At 41.0% G+C, this 13,895-nt stretch overlaps 1 protein-coding gene across 4 annotated transcripts in view; it reads left to right on the top strand.

Moving 5' to 3' along the window:
* Window positions 1–13,895, top strand: part of SYTL2 (synaptotagmin like 2) — a 64,266-nt gene that overhangs the window by 13,451 nt on the left and 36,920 nt on the right. For all 4 annotated transcript variants that reach the window (XM_074918138.1, XM_074918112.1, XM_074918130.1 and 1 more), the window contains exon 2: window positions 3,309–3,737. In XM_074918138.1, coding sequence (XP_074774239.1) covers window positions 3,637–3,737 — 101 coding nt within the window. In that variant the 5' untranslated portion in view covers window positions 3,309–3,636. The remainder of the gene's footprint in view (window positions 1–3,308; window positions 3,738–13,895) is intronic.

Raw genomic sequence — 13,895 nt, 5'->3', positions numbered from 1 at the left:
GACCTGAGGCAAGAAACTTGCCTGCTTTACATGGAAAAAAATCCTTGATAATTCCAGTTCAGAGCTCTCCAAGTTTTTGTGGTTGTAGCATGAGCTTCTATGCCTGTTGGCAGTAGCACACATGCCATCCAGTCAGCATCCACGGATTAGCACCACGGATGCTGACTAGTGTATCAGATGGTGTGGAAAGTTTCCACGATAGTTAAAATAGATATCCATACCTGTATGTAAGCTGAAGGAGGGCTGTTGTAGTTTCTCAACAAATTCAGGTTGATGTTTGTTGGTAGCTCTATAGTAAGTACTTTCTACTTCTGCCTAATTATAACAAAAGGGCAAAAAACCACCTCAAAAACCCTGGGAAGAAAATGGGTCTGTTGAGAGCATATTGCAACTACACAAAGCATACCAAAAACCCCAATCTTGGCTCTAAGTGATTCTCAGATAATAGCTAAGACTGCCAGAAGATGTTCAATAACAAACAGACCCTGAACATCGAGCTGGAAGTGCCAAATTCCTACCAAGGTGCTTAGATCCTGCTTCTTCCAACCAGGCTTACTAGGTTGGAAAACTGCAAGTGCCTAGCAGCAAGGTGATAATGCACAAGAGGAAAGTTCTTCACAAGTAACAACAGGAGAAAAATTTTTCACAATGAGAACTATCTGCCACTGCAATAACCTTCCCAGGGAAGTGGTGGATTCCCCAACATTGGACACTTTTAAGATCCATTTGGACAGGGTGCTGGGCCATCTTGTCTGGGCAGTGCTTTTCCAAGAAAGGTTGTACCAGATGATCCTTGAGGTCTCTTCCAACCTGGTATTCTATGATGATGATAACTTTCTAAGTATAAATAAAGTTAGAGGTTGTTTGAGATACTGTTATATCAACCTCATGGAATAAAATCACAATGAGAATCATGGAGAAGATAAATAAGTTAGCCAAACATAATCACATGCAGGTTGTTGAGCTTTTTTCTTTTTTTTTTAGCAGGGAGGATAATCATTAACCTGGCTACAGCTGCCTTCCACATCTGTAAAATGCTGTTATCTTCAGAGATGAAGTTTCCTGTTGAGGAGTGCCAGTATTTTGTTTTAATTTCTTGGTGGAACTCTGTGGCCAGGGAAGCAAGCGCAATGACTTGTTGCATGATTTTTAGTTCTCATTAGATCACTACGGTGTCAGCATCCTGTTTGCCAGATGGTGGTGTCAGACTGCAGGGGCCTAAGGCAGACACACACACCCCCCTAAAGGGCTGTGACAGCATCTGCCTAAGAGACCTGTCCAGTAGCAACATCTGCTTCTCTTCTGTCTCTCACCATATTTGTCACCAGGGATGCTTCTGAGGCTTACATTACATTCAAGCTGTTTATTTTTCTCTGGCTTCATTACATCCATAGTGTTGTGAGGACTAAGAGACTAGTCTAGATACAGCTGACCTTCCCCCCCCCACCCCACCCTGCACCTTCCCCCCCTTTATTCCTCTAAGGGTTTTTTTGAAGAAGAGGTTTTTGTCTTTGACAGTTGGGATTGCCTTGTTAAGTGACTAGTCCTCTGGAACCATGGCCTATAAAACAGAGACAAAACAGTATTTGAAATTACTGCTTGTAAATGCAGTTTGCTTTGGATAAAACAGTGAGATTCATGTTACTGCATAACTTCTAATTCCACATACTCAGGATGATTATGTAGAAATCAGTTCACATTTATTTCATGTGTTATGTAGAACAGTGATTGGCCCTACATGCGATCATATTCTTGATGTAATTATATACTATTAGTGGTAAAATGTGAGTAAAAGTTACATTTATATCTTGTAAATTACGTTGTATTGCAGCCTATGGCTACCATGGATACCCTGACTTTCCCTCCCAAAGCAGGGACTGGTAAAAAGGAAAGGGAAATGACTCAAATGGTTCCCTTCCTATTGACTTCAAGGTAACTAGTTAGAATGACATAGTGTCTCTGACTCCATCCAGCAGCTTCTAGAAAGTTTGAAAGATTTACTGTAAGGATCTTGACTTTGCAAACCTTGTACCTGACCTTTCAGTGAGGAGTGTTGTGCGTTTTGGGGGAAAGAGTATTTTGGTCAAAAGTCTGTTTATAGAATTCTCATTTGAGGGTACTCTGAAATAATCTTTAAAACCTGTTGCTTTTAGTTCTGAGTAGCATGTGAGAAGCTCTTATGAGCAATATGCATTTTTGTTACAAATGGAAGACTGAATCTTGCAGAAAGAGGCATTGCACCGATTTGAAAATACGCTCCTTAAGTCTTGAATTGGAGCACACAGATTCCTCTAACACATTCCCAGCCTCCTCCCATCTCATTGCTGCAGCATGTTACATTTGACAGCTTTGATGACTTCCTAAGGGGTTTTGCTCCAGGGTGTGTGATGATTGCTGCCTTTGAAGTCTTTGAAGACTTGGAGTAGGAAGACAGGTATGGAGAGCAAGGCACACCACAGCTTGGTAGGAGTGGAGTAGGGTCCAAAAGTTCAATGGCTTGTCCTAATGGAACGGTTCGTTTGTTCTCTGGTTGGTGACTTGCCAAAAATGGTGTCCTAGAAACGTGCTAATGATAAGTAAACCAGCATGGCAAGCTTGTGAGTTTTAGCCCAAGTGGTTGTGGGTCTTTTTCCTTTAAGACTTCTGTTCCTGGAGTTCAGGCAATCTTTCTTTAAGTAAGCAACATCCAGCTTCCAGCCCTTGTGAAGAGAGTTCATGGACATGACCCAAGCCTACACTGTCAGAAGGTGAACACTGCGGATGCATGTTGGGCTGCCTCACTAAGGTCTGCTGCTTTGCTGTGAATCAGGGCTGCAAGCAGCAGTGGATTTTTTTTTCAGAGATGTCTATGTATTGATAGCCATAGGCACAGATTTCTTGTGTGGTCTTGATTATAATGATAATACTTGTGACTAAGTGTTGGTTTTTGTTTCTTTTACTTTAACATGATAAGTAGTTTTGATTTTTTTGTTTGTTTGTTTGTTTGTTTTGTTTTCCCCCTTCCCTCTTTTCCAAATTGTTCTGCTGACTTAAAGGACGACTTAAAATGCACTTATTTGAAAATGTGGTCATTTTACACTTGATTCTGTGTTTTAGGGTGTGAGTTGTCATATTGGATATGAATATATTTTCATGGCCACCTTGTTCAAGAGGCTTGTAAAACAGGTTTGACTCGAAGTGACCATTTGAACTCCACAAAGTAGTTTAATCACACTGAAAAACTTGTTTCTTTTAATTAAAAATGCATACATAATCTACTTCCCTGATCCCTGATATTACAGCTTGTTCTTCCTTGTCTCTTTTTTTAGGGCATGTTTTGTTTGTTCCTAAACACTGGATATGCTGGGTCACTGAACTGTTACTCCAGGAGACATTGCTGAGAGGATGAGCTGGACAGACGTTACGATGGCAAGCAGGAATGCAATGCTTTCCCAAAAATCTCTCATCTAGGGAAGCACGCACATACTCTACCGCAAGAAAGCAACATTTGGGGCTCTTTAAACCCCTGACTGTAACCTAGTCCAGCTTTCTCTGTGCCTGCTGAAAGAAACATATCTTCCATACCTTTAAAGCAGATTACAAGACTGTCCTCCCCAGTATCTTCCTGGATACTTTAGCAGCCCCTACAGATGCAAGATGATTGACCTAAGCTTCTTAACAGAGGAGGAACAAGAGGCAATAATGAAAGTCCTGCAACGGGATGCAGAGCTTAAACGAGCTGAAGAAGAGAGAGTCAGGTAAGGAAACTGGGTTGTTCTGGGAAGACCTACACAGTTCATGTACTGAGTTACCTGGAGCACAGAAGTAGGTAAAAACAATTGTGGCTGAGGTTCCACAGTATATGTAATTTAGAGATTTTTACTGGATGAAATGCCTCTGCCGCACAAATGATTCATTACTGGCCAAGACTGACTGTTGATTTGGACCCTCACAATTCCCTAAGGGGCCAAAGCACACTTGGTACACATCTGGCTTGTTTTCAAGTTGGTTTCAAGTATCAAAACCTTCACAAACTGAACTAATGTAAAATAAGTGGGAGGGATTTGGTTCATAAAGAGCACTAGTGCCCCAAACAAACAGAAAAGTCACTATAGATGCAGTCAGCAATATGCCTGAATGATGAAGTTACACCTCAAGCATGTGGAGCGTTGGGGCTGCAGTCCAGAGGAGGTACTAACACTACGCTCCATTGTCAAAAGAAGTGCTTGCAATCCACGGCTAAAGCAGAAGATTGGTCCCTGTTTAGTTTGTGGTGTCACAGACAGAGCAATGTGGTGTTATTCTGGAGTGTTTTGTGTGCTGGGAGGTTTCCCTAGAGCTACTATTAGCGTAACTGCCCTGAATAGAGATGTATGTATGGAAAGCAGCATCCTGGATGATGACTTTGAGAGAGCCATCTACACAGGTACAAATAGCACTTGAATAGTGGTTTCAGCTAATATGGATAGCTTCCTGCTCAAGAATGAGGATTTTGGTAGTCAGGCGCTTTTTTTTTTTTTTTTTCTCTCCAGTGTGAAAGAAAGTATGCATTACAGGATACACAAGATGACAAGAGGTAGAATAATGAAAGATGAGCCTTAGATGCTGAAAGGTCAAAATGCTATAACACAAATAGATGTCTACAGGTGTCTGATGAGGCAGAATTTTTCTTTCGTTGATTCAGTAATCTTTAGAATTCCTTCTCATTGTGATGTTCCTCATGAAGACATATATTTTCTATTTAAATATCTTGAAATCATTCCAACCATGATGTATCAGTGATGTTTCTCTTCTGAGAAATATTTTCTGACAAATGACCTCTGTGTAGGCATACTCCACAGCAAATGAACAGCAGCCTACTCCTTGCCCCAAGAGCAGTGTTCATTTTGCTGCTTATGCTTGTGCAGCCTTGAAGTTGTTTGGTCAGCATGTTGTTGAGTTATTCCTCTTGCTCCTTTCTGTGTAAGAGCAATAAAGGGCAAGTCAGTAGCTTCTCCTGGTTAAAAAGCTTTTCCTCTTGAGGCATTTGCTTCACTAAGTCTTACATTCATGAACGTAATGAAATCAGTCATTACAGGCAATGTTCCCAATTTTTTTTCCAACTATCTCACTGCAACCTGAGGAGGAGATGTTTTCACCACATAGTTTTGTCTCCTGCTTCAAAAAACTGAATTTGCTGAAACAGAACGGGCATTTTCTTCTCTTTAACATAGGTAGAAAAACACTGACTTTAAACTTGGAATGGTACAACAGTGCCAGTTCTGAAAGTGCTCAGGGAAGGTAATTGTAGACGTGAGTTTGAAAACAGTATCTAGGCAAACACACCCTTCCTGGAACAGAAAATCAAAAAAGCCACTCTCAGCAGTGGTCTGAAAGGGCTGTCGACAAGTATTTTTGTCTGTATAACTTCACTTTTGCCATTTGTAATTCTAGTTCGAGAGGGTGTGGTGGAAAATGCAAGAGACTGCAGGTTGTAGCAGCCTGTAATCAGCATGTTTGTTTCTACAATGAAATGTTTCTTCTGGTTTCTGAATATTATAAGTTCTGAGAAGCTGGAAGCTTACATCTGAAACTGATTCTTCTTCATAGATGTGGCACGTTGAGCTTGTGTTTCATATATTAAAACAGTACCTGAATTGTATCTCTAGCAAAGGAGGTACAGTATTTTAGTTTGAATTCTACTGCCTTGTACACTTGGAAGATTCCAAGAACTGGGATCGAATGTCATCATACAAACATCAAACCCTAACAAGGTGTTGTTTGTATGTTTATATAATAGAAGTCTTTTAATGTAATCTTCTTCCCTCTAGAAGAAATTCTGAGGTTTGAAGGTGTTCTAATAATCTGTTCCATCTATGGAGTCTGTGTGCTTTGTGCCTGGAGTGTGGCCAAACTGGTAACATGACAGAATCCTCTTTGAGCAATTCTTAGTGGAATTTTACACATCACCTGAAGTCCCTTCTCTGCTAACAGCTCCTAATATTGCTTATCTGTAATAAAACTGAGCTGGTTAGACTGGCCCACGCAGCCTCCTTAGGCAGTCTGCTTTAATTCTTGGTTTGTTAGTGCTGGAATAGGTGTTTGCCCAGTCCTGTGATTTTTCCTGTGTTGGTCTGAATTGGGCTGATAGTTTTAGCAACAGCATCATCTTGTGAGCAGCGTGCCTGTTTCTTCCCTGATCTGTGCTGAGGCCTGTCCCAAAGGAAAGGGTATACTGATGTTTTCTTTTTGTGGGCAAAAAGGGTAATGAAATCTCTGGTGACAAGAGGGTGTGGTACAAGGAAATCGAGAGACACTATATCCTTTTTTTATTCCTAGGGCAAGAAGATGCCTCTCACCCCAGGAGCTACTGCCACCCCCTGAATGGCAGTATTGCTTGGGAGGTGAAAAATGGTGCAAAATGGAAAAGTTGAGTGACAGCTTGTCAAGACCAGAAGCTGGTTTTCAGCAGTAGCTTCAGCAGAGCCTGTAACTCTCCTTACAGTTGTGTAGCTCAGAATTAACACAGTTTCAGCCCCTTGCTGGAGACAGTAACAAACAGATTTAGATGTCTGAAGTCCTGGACTGTATTTGGGTGATTCTCCAGTGGTGGAGTGGCTGGCCCCTGGCACCAGCGTGTCTGAGGCAGAAAGCCATTGTGGTTGCCTTTGTGACAGGGCTGCCTGCTGTGGCTATCGGCCCTTCCCAGCAGAACCTCCTGGCAGTGCTGGTGTGGGCCACGCTTGGGATTGTTTGCTCACTGTGCAAACTGAAGGAAGCTAATGATAGGGGAAATTCTGATGTGGAGTTGTTTGTGTGGTGGGTGGGGGCCACTGTGTGCCAAACCCCTTTAATACATACATTGGTGTGGCACTGAAAAAAAAAAAAAAAAAAGAAACCTTCAGGGATCTGATTCTGCTGGGTGCTGCATACACTTAACCTTTCTCACAATGTTCAGTGGGAGGCCACAGCTGATAAAACCCTAGTGTGAAGGGTTTTTTTATTCTGGTCAGCTTTAACGTATATTCTCTGCAATCACTTTCCAAGGCAGTTTTCCTTATGTTGTAGACTGTTGGAGTGCTGGTTTTTGTTTCTTAGGATGGGATATATTTAAAATGTTGAGGTGAGCTGAATATTGGCATTGGGGGAACTGGACTTACCACTGTAGCACGAAAATGACATGCAGTGACTGTCACCAGAATACAATCTTAAAATCTTCATACAATTCTGTTAGATGTAGCAGTTTTTTGAGTGTGTGCTTAACAGAGGCAAGGTTCCTGGCAGAGATGATTTTGAACACGTGTGCCAGTTCAAGTTCAAGGCTGATTGAAGATAGAAGAGTTTAGAGATGCTGTCAAAGCTAACCTTCTAATTTCTGAAAAGAATTACCCATTTTTCCTACTTTGCCTCCAGCGTATTTCTTACAAATGTTCCAGAAATTTTCAAAATGTCCTCGGTATCCACTCAAATGATTGTGGCAGCTTTAGTGTCCGCATAGCTAGGTAACTAGGCACCAATTATAATTTCATAATTTTGAAGTATCACTCTTTCTTATTGCCATACAGTATTTAGGGACTCTTTCTAAAGCTGAATCTCTGCAAAAATTTTCATTTTGCTGGCCCTCCACCTCTTTTTCTTATAAACTCCTTAACATATATAATCTGTACTATGTCATGATAAAAGTTTGGGCATCTGTAAATGAATGTAAAAATAACGTGGAAGAGTTGTGTCACACAGGCAGGGCGAGAGCACAGTATGTTTGTATGTGCTCTGCACTCTGTCCTGACCAGGAAACAGAATGGCCCTTCATGTGACTGGTTGAGGTCTCTTAGGCTGGCCATCATCCCTTCTGATCCACTCTGAAATTTTGAAAGCTTGCTTGTGCTCTGGATCAGGGATGCCACAAATAACAATAACTTTCTCTAAATTTAGAGCTAAGGGTATGTTAAGATCCTGTCAGAGCATCCCCTCTAGCAACATGATTCTGAGGTTCTTCTCAGGGTACTGATGTTATCCTTAAGCTTTGGTGGGTTCAAATTAGTCTAGTAATAACCAAGTGTGACCAATGAGAAAGTAAAACTTACAGTTCTTGTGGAGCTGATTTTAAAAACAGATTTTTTTTTAAAAAACAACTGACTTGGACATCTTTATTTCTTGTATTTTTAGGTCATACATCTGTGTCAACAAGTAGTTTGCTTACAATGTGAGCAAAGTGTTGGGTTTTTTTTTATTCTGAAATTAACTCCACCCATAGTGATAACAAAATCTCTGTAGGCTTGTTTATTGTAAGAGACTAAGAATTAGGTGTCTTGGACTCTTTTGCTGAAAATTCAAGCTGAGAGATCTTAGCATCTCCTTGTCAAACAGAGAATCTGCTTTCACACACTGCTTGAACGTAGGAGAAATAGAAATTAATTATTAATAACTAGTTCTGAAATCAGTGTCTAGTGGTCGTACCAGGGACTTCTGAATAACTTTTAACAGGCTTGCCTGTTAGTAATTATAGTGTGTTACAATGTTAGTAATTATAATAGCATATACATGAGCTGTGTGCTTAGAGATTGCCTTCAGCCAAATCAGGGACATCCTGTAAGCTCTTTCCTCACACCCTTAGTTGGCTGATTTCTTTCTAGCTGTGCAGATCTGCTGAAAGAGAAGGAGCTCTGTCACACTCTGAACAACCTGGAGTACTTCCCCAAAGGAGCTTGAGGCTAAGACTGTGCTTGCATGCTGCCTGTAGTTGCCTGCCTGCCTTTGCTTGGCTCTCTGTGGTGGTTGTGTAGGATGAAAGCAGCTCAGAGGCATTTCCCATTGTCAAAGACAGAGGGGATCCAGCATGTCAATTCAGCAACAGCCTTTTTTCAAATAAATGAAACTTGGTCTATATATATTCTTTTTTTAGCTTTATCAGTTTAAAAATAATTTTTTTTTTAAAAATGCTTGGTTTAACATGTTAATGGGGCAGGATTTCAGAGACATTTGGTCATAAAGTATCAAGTAGCACAGTTGCTGATTTCTCAGGTATGTTAAATACACCCAGATGAGAATGCTCCTCTTTGGGCTGTAAGGTGCACCTGTCTGGGCAGAAAAGGATAAGCTCATGCCTAGCAAAATGTGCATGCCATTATTTATCCTTTTTAACAAAGTCAACTGATATAAGAATACTGTGGGTTTAGTGGGGAGGTTGGTTGTCGCTCTCCAGAGATTGGGGGGGGGGGGGGGGGCATGTGTGTGTGTAGGGGGTGGTGGTGGTTGTAGAAAACACAACAAAAAAACAAACCCCAAACCAAACCCACCTTATTCTGAGCAAACTTCTTTTTTTGCTGAAGTTTCCATTTGTCACTGAACAGACAAAAAAGTAAGTGGGCATGTATCTTCCAGAAGGCTTTCTGCATCCTCTGTGGTTTCTACCAGGTTTATCAGGTCAAAGTGACAGTGAACTACCTTGGTCACAGCCCACCTTACGAAGAGCCAGTAAGAAAAGCAGGGCTGTTTTCATTTTCCTCTGGTGAGGTAACTGGGGATAAGGAAGAAACTGTACTTACTGGTTTTGGTAACGGACATGGCATTGGACTATACTGGGAACTGGGCTGATACATTTTCTTCCCAGTATTGATTGCTAACTTGTCTATTATAATAGTAGCAGATGGATTATCTGACTGGATGATGCTTGTCTGGAACAGTTAGTGAAGCAGAGTGGATGGGGCTTACTTTGTGTGGTAGAAGAGTGTGCTTTAGCAAAAAAGTGGTTACTAATAAGGTTTTTTTAACCTCCAAGTTGGGTACTCCCTCAGTAATTTTTTGTACTGTAGGGAAAACCATACTGTCTTGGTAAGATCTATCCCATGTGCCTGGAACTGTGTTGTATTTTTGAGTGCCAAACCAAAACCTTTGTCTTCAGAGTAGATTAGCTTTCATTTGTAGCTTGCCTGAAATCCTAAAATGCTACCTGTTCTTCAGCACAGAGTCAATTTCTTGGAGATACCCTTGCTGGTAATGTGAAGAAAGCTCTGATGCAGGCTCCTCTGCTCACTTACAGTTTCTTCTATGTGTCCCATAGGCTGTCATTTGTTCAGGGTTGTTTTTATGCTTTACACACCTACTTTTAAAGCCTATAAAGTACTGGGAACACAGTGTTTGAGCAGAACCTGTGAGTGAATGCACATACTTTCTAGCAGCCTTTTCTCCCGAGATTCAAGTTGTCCTTTACTGCTGTCCAGGCTGACTCTAATACCAAATATGTATTGTCATAGCATAGCCGTTCATTCATTGTGAAGGTTTTGCTGTTTGTTTGGATTACTTGTGGGTTTTTTCTTCCCCCCCCCCCCCCCCCCCCCGCGGCAGGTTTACTTGGGTTGTGTATGAAGAGGGAGGGGAGGCCGTTGGGGAGCCTCTGTGCAAATCCTTTAACACAAGCAGACAAACAAAACAGTAGGAGGCTGTTCTAGAAATGAAACAAGTGGAAGCTAATAGAAACTGTGAAGGCTGACAGACCTTGAAAGACTTCTAACTCCTGCACTCTGTAGCCTCAACAGTCTTCCTACAGATTTCCTGAACGGAATAAAGTTAAGCTTCCATATAGTAAGAAGTGCCTACACAAATTTACATATTCCGTGTGTCTGCCTAGGGAGTATTTAATTACATAATTTATAACACATTGCTTGTAAAATGAAGCGCCCCATGTATGTTCCTCTTCTAGGAGAGAAATCATGTATAGCAGGGTTAATCTGCTTAGTGTGTGTGTGTTACTGACACTTGCTCAGCACAAGAGTTGGGATCATAGTTTTTGTTCTGGATTCTGGTGGAGACCATATTTCAATGGGCAACAGAGCTGCCTGCTTTCACTTCTTCAAAATCAATCGACTTCTCGCACCTATGAGCATGTAACTCGTGCATTCTAATGTTCCAGGCCTGGATGTGTCTGTCTTCACTTCTCACTTCAGAATAAATGTCAGTTGGTTTTGTTAGTCATCAAGATTTGTGCTGACTACAGTCTAGCTTGTTCTCCAAGGATCCAAAAGCAAGATGCTAATTTAAATTAATTCGTCAGGGTGTTGTTTGTAGATTTCACACACCCAGACTTCTGAATAGGCATAAAATGGAAGAACATGCATGACTACAAACAGAAATAGACTGCCTTTTTGTCATGTTTCCACCTACTTCTACTTACCCAAAACCTCCCTATCTAAAGAGACCCCAAAGGCAAGAATTAGAGGTGTTGTTGATGAGGTACCAATCATCAATTGGGGAAATGTTGCATAACCCCATTGGCTTGCTTTTATTCTTCCTAGTATAGCTCCCAACCAGTTTAAAATTATAGTGCTTTATTGCTTAAACCAATAAAATAGTAACTGATATTTTTGAAAGTCATGTGTGTGCAGCTATTGTGCAAAAGGAATAGTCCATAATCCCAATTTGGGACTACCCATTACAAATGTTTTGGGTGTAGTTCTCTAACAAATGCCAAACCAGACTTTTTTCCTACACCTTATCTAGATATGTGCAGATTAAAGAGGCAGGCTCATGCAAAGTGGAATGTTTAAACAATTACTCATTTTGCCTTGTAAACATTTTATGGCTGTTTCCCACTTTCAAAGATGGAAAAAAAAAAATTCTAATATGAATGTTTGGCACTTACAATGCCTGGTCTAATATCCTTTTACTCCTATTCTTGCATGAGTGATACCTCAAAAAGTTTATTTTGTCTGTTTTTGAAAGGTGACCCAGAACCTAAATCGTTTGTTGTCATTTTTGTTGGTTTGGGGCTTGTTGTTATACTTGCAGCAAATAGGACTGAAGATAAATTCCTCAAAAGTCTTTTGCCTTCCACTTTCTCTAATCATTTGGTATTTAATTTGCAGGAGGGAGGTTTTGGAAGTGAGTTTGTAGATAAGATGGGGGTATCAGGCTTTGAAGGGCCTTTAATTTGCCACCTGTCATGGGGGTGCTTTTTCCATATGTTCAGAATAGGGCATGTGAGGTGCAAATGAATTTGTCTCTTTGAGCCAAACACCCTGATTTAAGTGCTGCTTGGTTTGTCACAAGAAGTGACAAGGATGTGCTGGCACCACACAGACTCTCCTGTCCAAAAAGCTGAGTTTAAGCTGTTGATTGAAGAATGAGGCAATGAAAGAAGTTATTAAGATGTCAGTTGTCATATCTTGCAAATCCTGTGGTAGTTTGTAATATGGACTATGAATAAGGAGCGTACAGGAGAAGGAATTAGGAGGTACTGAGGAGGTGTAGCTGAACAGTTTTAGATACAGGCATGTATTTCTAGGCACTGTTGTTACAAAAAAAGAAATAGAAGTCATTATCACTTTGCCCTAACACGCAATGAGCTATTACACTTGCCTGCAAAGCGTAAGATAAACCATTCTGGATTTGTTGATAGGAAGGTTGACAGGGGCTGATTATATCAGAGTAGATTTTCTGCCTTACAGTAGAACCTTGTGATCCAGCCCACTATCAGATGTTCTGGAGGTGGGGAGAAACAACCCAGTTAATACACGTGGAGATTCTGTTTGCCTGTAGAGTGCCGGACAGTCTTGGCATGAAGAGTTTATCATCGTGCCATCAAAAATGTTTCATCTAGGCTTAGTGGAAAAGCCATACTGAGTAATGGGGAAACTCAGGTTTATTTTAAAAGAGGATTTTAGAGTGGACTCCTTTTAACTATGTGCCTTCATTTTTCTTAAGTTTGATGTTCCTATACGAAGAAATAGGCACTAGCTCTATTATAACTTCAGGCTATTTCACTCTGCAAACTGCAACATATGCTAACTGGCATTTTAACAGACCACTGAGGGACTCCAGAATACATGCTTACATCATATGTAAAGCTGTTATTCCACGTTCTCCTAATTGCAGACTTGGAATCTGAATCTTAATCTGGATACCTACTAGTTATTTGGTCACCAAGAGGAAAAAAATCATTATGACAACTTGGTTAGCCTTTCGATTGACTGGGGAGCTGGCGTAGAATCAAGTGTTGGCTTCTAATCCTGTTATGGTGTGCTGGGAGGCATATGTAGCAGTGGAAAACCATGGCTGCAGCCTGATTTCTCCACAATTCCTTTCAAGGTAAACCAGAAGCCAAGATTTAGAACTATTTGTCTTTCTGATAATAGAAATTTACTTCTTTACTTGTAGCTGGGGAATACCTGGGAATAGCTTTAATATTTAGGTTGCTTTTAGTTCCTCAAAAGATGGGACTGAGAGGCTAAATACTTCTTTCAAAGAGATGAGTAAGCCAAGCTAATAAAGATCAAGTGCTATCAAGGTGAGAGAGAAGGCAAAAGTAATTTGTAAGTCAGGTACTGCGAGCTTCTGCTGTTTCTCACTGTAGAAGCCCTATCAGCAAGGTGAGTTGTTTGTAAAAATCGTAGTCTAAATTAAGAGCATGTTTATACCTTTGTTAGTAAGCATTATTATCTCCTAAAGTCTAGAAGGCTTGTTGAGCTGGTAGAAATAAGGTACACTAACTTCCATAGGCAGCAAGTGGAGGTGGGAGCAAGGTGCCCGACATTCACTGCCAGCCAAAATGACAGCAGCGTTGGCCATGGGTGATATTTAATGCATCTAGAGCCGTGACAAATCCACGCATCTGTCCTGCTTATGCTATGTTACTTGGTCACAGATCTGAGAGTCCAACAAGCAGGTAAGTAGGCTGACACAGTTGAGAGGCCTGGGATCCTGTCCACTGCCACACTGATTTATTGGTTTGAGCTGACTTGTAAAGGTCTCCTACCACACCCTAGTTTCAGTGGTTGAATACAAAGGGGAAGGGAGAGAGCAATGTCTGAGGTAAAATGGTTGAATCAAACGGGGTGAGGGCATTGAATACTTGTCCTGTGACTCAGTACCTTCCCATTAGCTAACCTCCCTTGTCATGTGTTGTCATAGTGCCCTGAAGCACTAGCTGGGGTCAGAGCTCT

The sequence above is a fragment of the Athene noctua genome, chromosome 1 (assembly GCF_965140245.1).
Source record: "Athene noctua chromosome 1, bAthNoc1.hap1.1, whole genome shotgun sequence".
NCBI lineage: Eukaryota > Metazoa > Chordata > Aves > Strigiformes > Strigidae > Athene > Athene noctua.
Note: the sequence above shows the minus strand (reverse complement) of the source record. Positions and strands in the feature narration are given on the sequence as shown.